We start from the raw sequence: 14,636 nt of genomic DNA, 5'->3' as shown, positions 1-14,636 counted from the left end.
TATAATATTCCATCATTTACCTTTTCCATAATTAACTGTTCTGTGGTTGACATATGCTTGGTTTGTTTCCAGTTTGGGCAAGTTATGAGCAAAACTGTGTGTATACATTTCTTGTGTATATCTCTTCATGAGCTTCCTTGTAGCATATATCCAGAAGTGGAAGGGTTGGGTCCAGTAGTAGATAAAGGCAGCTCTCGCTCCCAAAATGCTTGAACTAGTTTGTACCCCATCTAACAGGGATTAAGAATTCCTGTTTTACATGTGAACTAATGCTTCATATGTCATAAGGTGTGGTGGGGACCTCAATTTCCTTTTGTCCTTTTAAAATTAGTCAAGTTTATAGCGAACTAGGGAGTTTGTTCGTTTAGGCTATAGAAGCCTTCTCGTAGCTCATGCTTTCCGTGAATAACCAACTTCTCTCTGTTTGTCCCTCTGGTTTTCCTTTTGTTATCTGTCACTGTTTCTTTTTCTGTTATTTATCCAACAGATGTGTGTGTGTGTGTATATATGTATTTAGCTGCACCATGCGGGATCTTAGTTCCCCAACCAGGGGTTGAACCCCTGCCTCCTGCAGTGGAAGCTCAGCGTTTTAACCACTGGACCACCAGGGAAGTCCCTATTACTTTATGTCACACTCACCATGTGTTGTAGCCACAGCACGGTTGCTGCAGAAGTACACAGAGTACAGAGATAAAGCAGAAGTTTTTCTTTTCCCTTAGGGAGGTTATAGTAGGAAAAACAATGAAGCACTGCTTTCGTGTCTCCCTGATATGCAAGTTGTGGTCTGTGTCTAGGTACAAGAAGCTCTGAATTACTTTGGACTTTATATGTTTTTTTACTTTCTATTCTTACTTTAAAAAGCTTAAGGAGGGGGGTGGGAGGGGGGATCGGGATGGGGAATAAGTGTAAATCTATGGCTGATTCATATCAATGTATGACAAAACCCACTGAAATGTTGTGAAGTAATTAGCCTCCAACTAATAAAAAAATTAAAAAAAAAAAAAAAAAAAAAAAAAAAAAAAAGCTTAAGGAACAGGATTGCTGCTTTTGGCAAACTAGGGAAATCCTTTCATATTTAAATTTTTTCCAGGAAACGCTACCTGGAGCCAAAGTCAGTGGTGGTCTGTCCAACTTGTCCTTCTCCTTCCGAGGGATGGAGGCCATTCGGGAGGCGATGCACGGGGTCTTCCTGTACCATGCAATCAAGGTAGAGTGGGGGGCCCTGTTTGCCTTGGACACCAGCCTTTCCTGAGGGCCAGCGTTTGCAGACCGTGGCCCGCAAGCTAACCTGGTCTGCTGCCGTTTCTCTGTGAATAAAACTTTATTAGAACAAAGCCACCCGCTCTCACTTGCATTCTGTCTATGACTGCTTTTATGCTGAGTTGAGTGGTTGTGACAGAGGCAGTGGCCTACGGTTTTTTTTTTATCTGGTCCTTCACAGAAAGAGTCACTGATCCCTGGTTTAGAGTATCGCTGGAAATCCTTATTTTTCTTTTTATTGCCCTTAGTTTGGTATGGACATGGGAATAGTGAATGCTGGAAGCCTTCCTGTATATGATGACATCCAGAAGGAGCTTCTCCAGCTCTGTGAGGACCTCATCTGGAACAGAGACCCTGAGGCCACCGAGAAGCTCTTACGCTACGCCCAGGTAGGGAGAGAGGTTCTGACGGTTGGCTTTTCCTTTTTTTCTTTGAATTTGTCTTCAACATACAGTTACTAGTCCTTCATTGTAGAACGGAAGAAAGGATACCACCATGTCTTTGGATCACTGAAGGTTTATACAGAGAGTTCCAGAGAAGGTATTTTCATTAGGGCGAGGAAGGAGAAACAAGCCTTAAATATCTGTTTCAGTACTCTTAATTTGTATTTCTGTAAGTTTATTTTGAAATGTAAAATTTATTTTTCTCATATGAAGTAACACATATTAATTTTTAAAAATTTATAAAATAAGGGTAAGCAAAAGAAGAAATAGAAATTATTCATAATCCTACTACCTGTCATTAACCACTGTTAAGGTTTTATTATAGCCTTCTATTCATGGTTTTGGTTTTATTTTTCTGAAACAAAATGTGCTAATAAGTATGTTCACACATGTGTACTTGCACACACATAGTCATGTACATTTTTATAAAAATCGAATTTTTCTTGATGCTTTTTTGGTAACCTGTTTGTTTATCAGTATACTGGGAGAATCTTTTCATTTTATTAGGTACTTTTCTATCTCATACTATGAATTGACTCTTTTGGATTTTCTTGTGTGGCCATGTGGTTACCTGGTACCCATTGTTATATCTTTACATTTTTATATATACCTGTTTGTTAGGATCTAGTCCAAGTCTACATACAGTTCAAGGCTTGAGGTCTGCACACTTTTAATCTATAGACATAAGAATAATTATAGTTTATCCAAAAATCAGTTTCTTGTTTCCATTTATTATGTATTGGGCAGTCCTAGGTATATTAAGTATCTATCATGGGTGTTGCTTTCTAGAATTCAGTTTAAGGAAAGATGAAATCTTTTTTCGAGAAACTTACTTTATAATTTATTTCAGAAAGCGATGGCAAAGGAAGACATTTTTCTTACAGAGCATGCCAGGAAAGTGGCAGAATGCCTTTGTGTATGTTGCCACCCGGGTTAATGTTCTCTAGGTTAAAATATGAATTTAACTTTGGCAGAACTGCTGACTTTTCCTGTTCCTTTGAAGAGTACTAAAATGTTCTGGAAAAAGGATAGGACAGCTTAGGGTTAATTGCATCCTTGATTTGTCCATGTCACAGATGGCAAGATTTTGATTTCTGAAACCACCTATGTTAGCCTTAGGTTCACTCACCAAAGATGAGTTCAGACTCAGTGCCAGTGAGCACATGACCCTCCTCTCAGTTCCTTAGGACGTTTATAATTTCTTACATGGACGCAGGACAGAATGTCCTGGATCTTGACTGTTGAAAATGTAAACAAGTTCTTCTTCTCAGTTCATTACATAAGAAACAGTGGCTAGATTTCCTTCCCTATTTCCATGATTGGGTCTACTCAGATAGACAAAGTGCTGAGCCATTTCTCTGGACACCAGGATACAAGTATGAAACAATATCCAGCTTTTTTTCTTAGCCTGCCTTCCACTTGGCAGGAGATTGTTCATTAATTGCCAACTAAGAACGGGGTTCTACTGAAGACCAGAGGGGCATCATAGCTTCTACTCAAGCATTCTTAGTTAACCCATAAAGTGATGCGCTTTCTCATCTTCTTCTCCACTGTCCAGATGAGTCAGCTCTCACTTAGGAAAGATAGGGCTCCTTATTTGTGAGACTATTCTCATTTAAGATTTTGTTGGTTTTGTATTTTATAGCAGTCATTCTTTTCGGTCTACATTCACTTCCAGTATTTGTTTATAAGTTTTTGTTTCTTTATATCTTGCTAAACTGCCAAGAGGTTTTGCTCCTAAGGGACAGCTGAAGAGTAAGAGGGAAAATCTTCATAGCAATTTCAAGGCTTCATCAATCCATCATATAAAAAATTGCCTCCCTGTTTATGTAACCACAGGACTTATTACAAGCCACTGACCCCATCTGTCAAGTAGGTTAACTGTCGACATTCAGGGTGACTTCTGTTGCTGTTAAGGAATTAATAACCAAAACAAGTATGCTTTCATCACTGCCAGGAGTCGCCAGCTCTTTAACCATTCCTCAGGGCACACCTTTTGCAAACAGAGCATGAAAAGCAGGAATATGGTGAGGCAAATAAGGGTTGAGGAATTTTTTTCTTTATGAGAGAATGATTCTCTCTTTTCGTTGTGAAATAATAAGGTCTACACTCAAGTTTCATCTGATAGATTATTCAGTACTGTTGTTGAAAAGGGTAGAAAGAGTCTCATCTCTGACCTTCCTAAACTCTAATGGGCTTTATTGAAAAATAATACCCTCGGTATGGGGTAGGCTGACCTGTGGTGACTAAATTATCTTGGGTAAGAAGAAGTTCCAGGTAACATGACTATGTAACTCATGTGGAGTTTGTTCATTGAGCAGTACTGTTTGGGTGTTAACAGGGACAATCTCTGGGTGTGATGGCTCTTGAATGACCTTGGATTGTGAGAATACACATGTCCCCAACTTATGATGATATGCAAGCAGTAAGCATTCAGTAGAAACTGTACTTTGAATTTTGATCTTTCCCTAGGCAGGCAATATGCAGTACCATCCTCTCTCGTGATGCTGGACAAAGGCAGCGAACCGCAGCTTCTGTTCAGCCGCCATGATGAGGGAAACAACCCCTGACAACCACTCTGGACCCACACTGCCATTCTGTTTTTACTCTTGGGACAGTATTCAATAAATCACATGAGATAGTCAACATTTTATTATATTAAAAAAAAAAAAAGCTTAGTGTTAGATGATTTTGCTGAAATAATAGGCTAATGTCAGTGTTCTGAGCACATGTAAGGTAGGTGAGGGGCTAAGCTATGATGTTTGGAGGGTTATGTATGTAAGTGCATTTTCAGCTTAGAATCTTCAACAGATGATGGGTTTATCAGATGTAAGTGTTCTTGATGCTTTTCTAGAAAAAAGGTCCTCTCTGTTCCTTATCTGGCCTTGGTTTTCTCCTTGCCAGTGGGTGCTCACACTCCCCTTTGGTTTTCGCTTGAGCAATTTCCTCCCTTGATGCTGGTCCAGTTTGATATCAGAAATAAAACACATGTCCTCATGAGGCACATTGCTAATCGGGAGCTACTCTTGAGCAGTAGAAGTAGCTGAAGGAGCAGCCAGTTGAGTGGTTGAGCAGCCGTTGTGCTTGGAAACTTCCTATTTGATGACCTTTCTCCACGTGTCTGGTGTCGGGCTGCTCAGTGTGTGAGGCTGCAGAAACTTACGTTTGAATCAGGAGCGCGTCCTGCCGAATAGCTAGTTGGAAAGCAGATGGACTCAGTGTGCCGGGTCGTGCTTCTGAAATAGCTTCTCTTAAATGGTACCATTTAGAATATTGATTTTCTGAAGCACGTCTATCATTTATCAGGTTTGGTAATGAAGGTCTGTACACGGTGAGAAATCCTCACACACACTGCATCCTTGCTTCCCACTGTTCACAGACACACAGCATTGCCCCCCCTGCCCCTTTTGTGTGGCACACGACGGTTTTTCTGTGAACACACCGGGCCTTTTCTCCAAGAGTGTTTGGAACACTCTGCCCTGTTTTTACTTACCAGACTCCATCCCACAGGCAGGAATTGCCTGATTGTGTGGTTAACAGGACAAATGATATTTACATAAATTAAGTGATGAGAATGTGAGCTTTAGAAGGACTCTTTTTTGGGTGGTGGGGAGTGTCACACTGCTCTAGTTTTGTATTTTCTGTTAAATAAATGTCAGAGTATATAATCTATGAAGTTTATAGTTTTTAGATCTAAAAACTGAGATATGATCAGCATATATTAGTGTTAGATGTATAGCATAATAATTTGATATCAGTATATATTGTGGAATGCTCATCACAGTAAGTCTGGTTAACATCCATCACCACATTTGTTTCTGTTTTTAGATTCCAAATGTAAGTGAGATCATACGGTATTTGTCTTTCTGTCTGACTTATTTCACTTAGCATGTTGCCCTCAGGGTCCACCCATGCTGTTTCAAATGGCAGGATTTCCTTTTTTGTGTGGCTGAATAATATTCCGTTATATATATAGTATATCACACTTTTTTTATACGTTCATTCACTGATGAACACATAGATTGTTTCTGTGTCTTTTTCTATTATAAATAATACTGAAAAAAAATTTTAAATTGCCATCTTCTTTAAGGTTTTTCATCATATGATAGCGGCATTAGTCTCTTGACGTGTGAGAGTGTCATCCGTTACCACCCCAGCCCTCAATCCTGAAGCGCCTCCCAGTCCCTTCCTTTTCTTCTTCCATGCTGTCCATTAATACTTTTATGTTTGTCCTTTCCTTCTCTTCCTGTTCCTACCACTGTAGTTGAGGCTTTCATCGTGAACTATTAAAACATTCTCCCCTTTCTAGGGTTCCCTTAAAAATACTACTTTGGTGGGAATTCCCTGGTGGTCCAGTGGTTAGGGTTTGGCACTTTCAGTGCAAAGGACCAGGGTTCAATCCCTGGTTGGGGAACTAAGATCCCGCAAGCCGTGTGTCTCACTCCCTCTGCAAAAAAATACTACTTGGAATGTTACTCTGAAGCTTCAGAATTTGTCATTCCCCACCTCCACCCTTGCCACAGTTGCCTGGAAGGTTAACTCCAAACTCCATGGCGTGGATTCCTAGCACTCTGTGGCTTGGCCTCTACTATCCTACACAAACATTGCTCTGGGAAATGGGTTCTCATTTGGCTTTAAATCATTCAGCTAATAGTTACCCAAGTTTTGTTTTCTGCTTGGTGCTTTCTGAACTTAGAGGATCTAACTAATAAGAGAGGCATGCCCCTGTAGACCCTGCAGTGTAATGAGACGTGCACAAGTATGCGGAGGCGTTTGTCATCAGGGTGGTGGGCAGATGCTGTGATGAGGCATGTACAGGATGCTGTAGACTGCTTAGGAAGGACACGGAACCCAAAGGCAGAGGTGGTTAGGAAAGCCTCCCAGAAGTGATGGGTTGGAGGCACCTGAGAGCTCAACAGGAGTTAGCCAGGCTAAAGTTTGGGGTTGGGGTACAGTACTGGTATCCTCTGCCAGAGGAGGGGTGTCTGCAACTAGCTGGGGCCTTGCCTTCTGGTAGGTGCTAAATAAAAGATTGCTGGATGCGTGGATGTGAAGAAAGGGCCAGGGATGAGAGAGATGAGAGCATAAGGAACTGAGATGTTCAAGGCGGGCTGAGTTCTTCAGGAATGGCAGAACATGAAGCTGGGAGAAAATTGGTTCAGGACATTGTCCAGCATGAAAAGGAGTCAATACGACATTCGGAGAGCAGTAGAGAGCTTACAGTGAATCTTCCCGTGGGGGCAGTTTGATCAGCTTTGCTTTTTGGAAAGGCCCCTCTGGCTACAGTGTGGAGGACACACTGGGGACCAGGCTGATGTTGGGCTGCAGGTACCAGTTAGATGCTTGGAATAGGAAAGTGGAAGCAGAGTACAGAGAAATATTCAGGTGGTGTAATTGTTAGAGCTAGGTAATTAACTGAATGCAAAGACTGGCTGGAGAGTCAAGAGTGATACTTAGATTTCAGATTTGGGCAATGAGTGACGTCAGTTGAGATGGAGGAAACAGATGTGCAATTCACCTTCCATCCGAGGATCATCACGATTTTGTCCCTTTGCTGAATCTGTCGGCATCTTCAAAGTCCCTCTTCAACACTCCAGTTTGTGATGCTCACTCTGTCCTCAAAATTCCGAGCCCTGTCTGTGTCATCTTCTCATCAGCGCTTGGCACAGGCTTTCTCTTGTAGCTTACCTTTCTCTGTGTATTTCTGTCTGCCTTATGATACGGCAAAGCCCTTGAGAGCGCGGTCTGTGTCTTGTTCCTCACAGTGTGCCCACCTCTAAGACTATTTCTGACTTGCCTTTGTTACAGACTCTTCACATATCTGGGTATGATGGTCCTATGTGAGAACTTTAAAAGCTCATCAGATATGAGGTTTAGCTTTTCTTACTGTCCTGGAAATCGTTGGTCCCAAGATGCTGTCTTTTAGGAAAGAAGGAAAGGAAAAAAAAAATGAATTTTCACTCTGTCTCTCTACTGAACATTCAAATCCTAGTGAGGATTATTTTATAATTAAAGAAATACTGAATCACTATACTGTGTGTCAGGAACTAAAATTATAAGTTGATTATGCTTAAAAAAAAAAAAAAAAACTCATAGGAAAAGAGATCAGATTTGTAGTTACCAGAGGCAGGGGGTAACAGGAGGGGAAAATTGGATGAAGGGAATTTCTCATAAGATGCATAATTACTAGGGATGTAATGTATAATCTGATAAATATCATTGACACTGGTGTATAATATATATGACGGATATTAGAATAACTCAGGAGTTCTCATCACAAGAAAAAAAGTGTTTTTTTCTATTTTATTTTGTACCTATATGAGATGATGGATATCAGTTCAATCATGCAGTCATATATGACTCTTTGTGACCCCATGACTGCAGCACACCAGGCCTCCCTGTCCATCACCAACTCCTGGAGTTTACTCAAACTCATGTCCATCGAGTCAGTGATGCCATCCAGCCATCTAATCCTCTGTCGTCCCCTTCTCCTCCCACCTTCAATCTTTCCCAGCATCAGGGTCTTTTCAAATGAATCAATTCTTTATATCAGGTGGACAAAGTATTGGAGTTTCAGCTTCAACATCAATCCTTCCAATGAACACCCAGGACTGATCTCCTTTAGGATAGACTGGTTGGATCTCCTTGCAGTCCAAGGGACTCTAAAGAGACTTCTCCAACACCACAGTTCAAAAACATCAATTCTTCAGCGCTCAGCTTTCTTTATAGTCCAACTCTCACATCCATACAGGACTACTGGAAAAACCATAGCTTTGAGCAGACAGACCTTTGTTGGCAAAGTAATGTCTCTGCTTTTTAATATGCTGTCTAAGTTGGTCATAACTTTTCTTCCAAGGAGCAAGTGTTTTTTTTAATTTCAGAGCCACAGTCACCATCTGCAGTGACTTTGGAGCCCCCCAAAAATAAAGTCTGTTACTCTTTCCACTGTTTCCACATCTATTTGCCATGAAGTGATGGGACCAGATGCCATGATCTTAGTTTTCTGAATGTTGAGTTTTAAGCCAACTTTCTCATTCTTCTCTTTCACTTTCATCAAGAGGCTCTTTAGTTCTTCACTTTGTGCCATAAGTATGGTGTCATCTGCATATCTGAGGTTATTGATGTTTGTTTCTTCCAGCAGTCCTGATTCCAGCTTGTGCTTCATCCAGTCCAGCATTTCTCATGATGTACTCTGCATATAAGTTAAATAAGCGTATAAGTTAAATAAGCAGGGTGACAGTATACAGCCTTGACACCTTCCTTTCCCAATTTGGAACTGGCCGGTTGTTCCATGTCCAGTTCTAACTGTTCGTTCTTGACCCGCATACAGATTTCTCAGGAGGTAGGTAAGGCGGTCTGGTATTCCCATCTCTTTAAGAATTTTCCACAGTTTGTTGTGATCCATACTGTCAAAGGCTTTGGCGTAGTTAACAAAGCAGAAATAGATATTTTTCTGGAACTGTCTTGCTTTTTTGATGATCCAACGGATGTTGGCAATTGGATCTGTGGTTCCTCTGCCTTTTTTTAAATCCAGCTTGAACATCTGGAAGTTCATAGTTCACGTACTATTGAAGCCTGGCTTGGAGAATCTTAAGCATTACTTTGCAAGCGTGTGAGATAAGTGCAATTGTGCAGTAGTTTGAGCATTCTTTGGCACTGCTTTTCTTTGGGATTGGAAAGAAAACTGACCTTTTCCAGTCCTGTGACCACTGCTGAGTTTTCCAAATTTGCTGGCATATTGAGTGTGGCACTTTCACAGCATCATCTTTTAGGATTTGAAATAGCTCAACTGCAATTCCATCACTTCCACCAGCTTTGTTTGTAGTGATGCTTCCTAAGGCCCACTTACTTCACATTCCAAGATGTCTGGCTCTAGGTGAGTGATCACACCACCATGATTATCTGGGTCATGAAAATCTTTTCTGTATAGTTCTTTTGTGTATTCTTGCCACTGCTTCTTCAAATCTTCTGCTTCTGTTAGGTCCATAGCATTTCTGTCCTTCATTGAGCCCATCTTTGCATGAAATGTTCCCTTGGTATCTCTAATTTTCTTGAAGAGATCTCTAGTTTTCCCCGTTCTTTTGTTTTCCTCTGTTTCTTTATAGTGATCACTGAGGAAGGCTTTTTTATCTCTTCTTGCTATTCTTTGGAACTCTGCATCCAAATGGGTATATCTTTCCTTTTCTCCTTTGCCTTTTGCTTCTCTTATTTTCTCATCTATTTGTAACACCTCCTCAGACAACCATTTTGCCTTTTTACATTTCTTTTTCTTGGGGATGGTCTTGATCCTTGCCTCCTGTACAGTGTCACAAACCTCCATCCATAGTTCTTCAGGCACTCTTGTCTATCAGATCTAATCCGTTGAATCTATTTGTCACTTCCACTATATAATCCTAAGGGATTTGATACAGGTCATACCTGAATGGTCTAGTGGTTTTCCCTACTTTCTTCAATTTAAGACTGAATTCGGCAATAAGGAGTTCATGATCTGAGCCACAGTCAGCTCCTGGTCTGGATTTTCCTGACTGTATAGAGCTTCTCCATCTTTGGCTGCAGAGAATATAACCAATCTAATTTCGATGTTGACCATCTGGTAATGTCCATGTGTAGAGTCTTCTCTTGTGTTGTTGGAAGAGGGTGTTTGCTATGACCAATGCGTTCTCTTGGCAGAACTCTATTAGCCTTTGCCCTGCTTCATTCTGTACTCCAAGGCCAAATTTGCCTGTTACTCCAGGTGCTTCTTGACTTCCTACTTTTGCATTCCAGCCCCCTATAATGAAAAGGACATCTTTTTTGGGTGTCAGTTCTAGAAGGTCTTGTATGTCTTCATAGAACCATTCAACTTCAGCTTCTTCAGCATTGCTGGTCAGGGCATAGACTTGGATTACTGGGATAGTGAGTGATTTGCCTTGGAAACAAACAGAGATCATTCTGTCACTTTTGAGATTGCATCCAAGTACTGCATTTTGGACTCTTTTGTTGACTGTGATGGCTGTTCGATTTCTTCTAAGGGATTCCTGCCCACAGTAGTAGATATAATGGTCATCTGAGTCAGTTAGTTCAGTCGCTCAGTCGTGTCCGACTCTTTGTGACCCCATGAATCGCAGCACATCAGTCCTCCCTGTCCATCACCAACTCCCAGAGTCTACCCAAACCCATGTCTATTGAGTCGGTGATGCCATCCAGCCATCTCATCCTCTGTTGTCCCCTTTTCCTCCTGCCCCCAATCTTTCCCAGCATTAGAGTCTTTTCCAATGAGTCAACTCTTCGCATGAGGTGGCTAAAGTATTGGAGTTTCAGCTTCAACATCAGTCCTTCCAATGAACACCCAGTACTGCAAGAAGATCCAACCAGTCATCTCATAGGATATCAGTCCTGGGTGTTCATCTGAGTTAAATTCACCCATTCCAGTCCATTTTAGTTCACTGATTACTAAAATGTCAGTGTTCACTCTTGCCATCTCCTGTTTGACCACTTCCAATTTGCCTTGATTCATGGACCTAACATTCCAGGTTCCTATGCAATATTGCTCTTTACAGCATTGGACTTCACTTCCATCACCAGTCATATCCACAACTGAATGTTGTTTTTGCTTTGACTCCGTCTCTTCACTCTTTCTGGAGTTATTTCAACACTGATGAAAGGTTGTTGCTGAACGATAAGACGCGGGATTCTTGGCCTCCGGAGGAGACGAATTCAATCCGGGGCCAGAGACGAGGCTGGATCGCTCAGAGCTTTTGTGTAATAAAGTTTTATTAAAGTATAAAGGAGATAGAGAAAGCTTCTGACATAGGCAGCAGAAGGGGGCAAAAGAGTACCCCCCTCCTAGTCTTTAGCTGTATGTTATATAGTCACTCGCAGTCTGTTAATGAAAAGAAAGGAATGTCATAAAATTTAGAATGGCACCAGATAATTCATCCCTGGCCATAAAACGATTGACCTGAATCTTGTAGAAGGGCAGAATACCAACAAATAGTTTCATTTACATAGATTAGCGGAACAATACCTGAGTAAGTAAGTTAGGCCATTTGGTGGAACCAACTTGAAGATAGAGTCTGGGGTATATTAACATAGGTTAAGACAACATTTCCATAAGAAAAAGAAATGTATTGGTTAACTCTAGGTTTGAGAATAGTTAGCTTCAGGTGAGACCAGGTGTCATGGCAACACAGCATTTTAAGAGAAACCTCCTTTTAAATTTGTATAGAGAAGGAAAAACATATCGCTGATTTGTTTCTTCCTGCCGCTTAAGAGAGATAAAAATGTCTGGCACTTGCAGCCTCTTTCCTCCATTTGGAGACCCCTGGCCTTCCTGCCTGTTACCCTCTCACTGATACCCAGTAGCATATTGGGCACCTACCGACCTGGGGAGTTCATCTTTCAGTGTCCTATCTTTTTGCTTTTTCATACTGATGGATATACATTAAACTTACTGTAGTAATCATTTCATTTGTACATAAATCAGCTCTTTATGCTGTACACCTGAAATTTGTACATCACTGTATGTCAATTATGTTTCAATAAAACTGGAAGGAAGAAAATTTTTAAATAAAAATTCAAAACCTATAAGATTTCTCATTTCCTCTGTCTTTGAAGTGAAGTGAAGTCACTCAGTCATGTCCAACTCTTTGCATTTCCATGGACTGTAGCCTACCAGGCTCCTTCGTCCATGGGATTTTCCAGGCAAGAATACTGGAGTGGGTTGCTATTTCCCTTTCTCCTTACCGCAAGCATTTCCCAAAGATTTTATTCATGCTGACACTCTACTAGGGTCTTGAAACATAAGAGAAGAATAAGACATCGTTTTTTTCTGCCAAGTAGCTGAGTGAGTGACCTGTTGTACCATCTCTCTATTCACATTTCAATCCAGACTCAGGGCAAAGGAGGGAAGAAAGTCATCCAGAGTGATGAGTGGAGGAATGGCCCTATTGAAGAACGCCTTGAGCACGCTCTTGTGAAGGTGAGTGTGGGCTGGAGGCTGGTTGCTGGTCCTGGTGGCTGGTGGCGTGGCTGGAGGAGAGGTGCTGGCAGCAGCTGCCAAAGGAGATCCCGTGGACTACTCCTGAGTGATTTGCCCTCCGTCCTACCCCATGTCCAGTACATTTGGCAGTATCTGGAGATGTTTCTGGTCGTTCTGACTGGAGTGGGAGGTTTTACTGGCATCCAGTGACCAGGGATACTGGTAAACATCCTACATTGCACAGGAGAGGCCTGCACCACAAAGAATGATTCAGTGCAGACTGTCAGTAGCGCCAACGGTGAGAGTGCTATTCTAGACCATGCGGCTGTCACCTGATCAACAGATGAGTTCTGGCTCTTCTGTTGCGGTTGGAGTTTTAGTCCAGACAGATAATCTCTTGGCTTCAGTTTCCTCATTCCTGAGTCTGAAAATTTCAGGTGTCTTGGGGGGTTTTTTTGGTCTCTAGAATTTAACTTTTGATTTCTTGGAACTTTTGAGATTCACCTACTTGAGGTTGTGGAGCTAGTCACCCACCTCTTTGGATCCTTGACCTGGGGACACTGGAGGATTTAGGGCTTGATCAGTGAAGGCTGTGTCCTCCCTGTCACATTACAGTGGGAAAACACAGTGATTTCACAGGAGATATTTGTTTATATGTAATCTGTTAAACCACTAGGATAAAAAGTGTATTTTATTATGAATTTGAACTTATTAGTACTCCTTCTGTCACTAATTTTTCACTTTATATCAATAAAATGCTTTATGTCAATAAAGCCATCACTTTACACATTTAATTCTCAAAATAACCATATGAGGTTGGTATTGTATGATTATTAAATGAGGAAACTGATGCTTAATAAGTTGTCTGAATTAGTGATAAGAGCCAGGATTTGAACCCATGCAGTCTGATTCCAAAACCCACACTCTTAACTATTTATTTGTTGTTGGGTGTTTGAACTTAAGCCAATTTTTCCTGTGAATTTTCCCTAATTTTTTGTTTTTCTGTAGGGCATTGAAAAATATATTATTGAAGATACTGAGGAAGCCAGGTTAAACCAGGAAAAATATCCCCGACCTCTGAATATAATTGAAGGGCCGCTGATGAATGGCATGAAAATTGTTGGTGATCTTTTTGGAGCTGGAAAAATGTTTCTACCTCAGGTTGGCAAGTGGTGGGGAAAAAGTTTCACAATTGAAGGAAAGAGCCTTTATCTTTTAATAAATAGTAAATTTGAGTCTGTTTCTCTGGTTTTAATTTTGATAAGAGCCCAGGGGCATTGAGGTGTGATTCTGTTCATTCTTTCTCTGAATGCACTTTTAGGCATAGTCTGAAAAGTCCATCTAGGGTGATGTGGAAGTTAGAGGTCATCTGGACATTCCCAGCATTAGTCTTCATGTTCTGGGCTTCTGTACCACCTCTTAGCCCAGCACAAGTCTCCCCCCGCCACCACCAAATCAAAATAAAACCCGATTACTGTAAAGTTAATCTTGTTAAGATTTGGTTTGACCAGCCAGTGTTCATCCTTAAGGATGAATATTTTGAAAAGATCATTACCATTTTAAATAATGATATACATTAACTGTTTCAAGTAAAACCAGTAGTCTTACTCTTATTTTGATTTACAGTTGCTACCGACCACATTGATTAACATTGGTACTTTTTGAGACTTCTGGGTTCAGGTCTGTGAGGCATACAAAAAACGAAAAGTCCCTGTTCTTTTTTTTTTTTTTAACTTTTTAAAATCAAAGTATAATTGATTTTTTAAATTCATTCTATATTTAATTATTCATTGTCTATTCCCCATTTTCCTTCATAGCATTTATCTTTTCTTATAGATTTACTGTTTTATAATTCACATGCAGTAAAATGCGCATGTTTAAAGGATGCAGTTTGATAAGTTTAACATGTCTGTACCTGTGAAACCATCACCACACTCAGGGAACATTCAGTTGTCCTGCGTTAGTCTCCCCAA

At 40.8% G+C, this 14,636-nt stretch overlaps 1 protein-coding gene across 4 annotated transcripts in view; it reads left to right on the top strand.

Annotated features, from left to right (window-relative positions):
• Positions 1 to 14,636, top strand: part of MTR (5-methyltetrahydrofolate-homocysteine methyltransferase) — a 126,818-nt gene that overhangs the window by 69,194 nt on the left and 42,988 nt on the right. For all 4 annotated transcript variants that reach the window (XM_043925180.1, XM_043925179.1, XM_043925178.1 and 1 more), the window contains 4 exons: positions 1,091 to 1,207; positions 1,509 to 1,649; positions 12,574 to 12,663; positions 13,672 to 13,824. In XM_043925180.1, the coding sequence (XP_043781115.1) occupies positions 1,091 to 1,207; positions 1,509 to 1,649; positions 12,574 to 12,663; positions 13,672 to 13,824 (501 nt within the window). The remainder of the gene's footprint in view (positions 1 to 1,090; positions 1,208 to 1,508; positions 1,650 to 12,573; positions 12,664 to 13,671; positions 13,825 to 14,636) is intronic.

Source organism: Cervus elaphus, chromosome 15, assembly GCF_910594005.1.
Source record: "Cervus elaphus chromosome 15, mCerEla1.1, whole genome shotgun sequence".
Lineage (NCBI taxonomy): Eukaryota > Metazoa > Chordata > Mammalia > Artiodactyla > Cervidae > Cervus > Cervus elaphus.
This window is presented reverse-complemented; position numbering and strand designations above follow the sequence as displayed.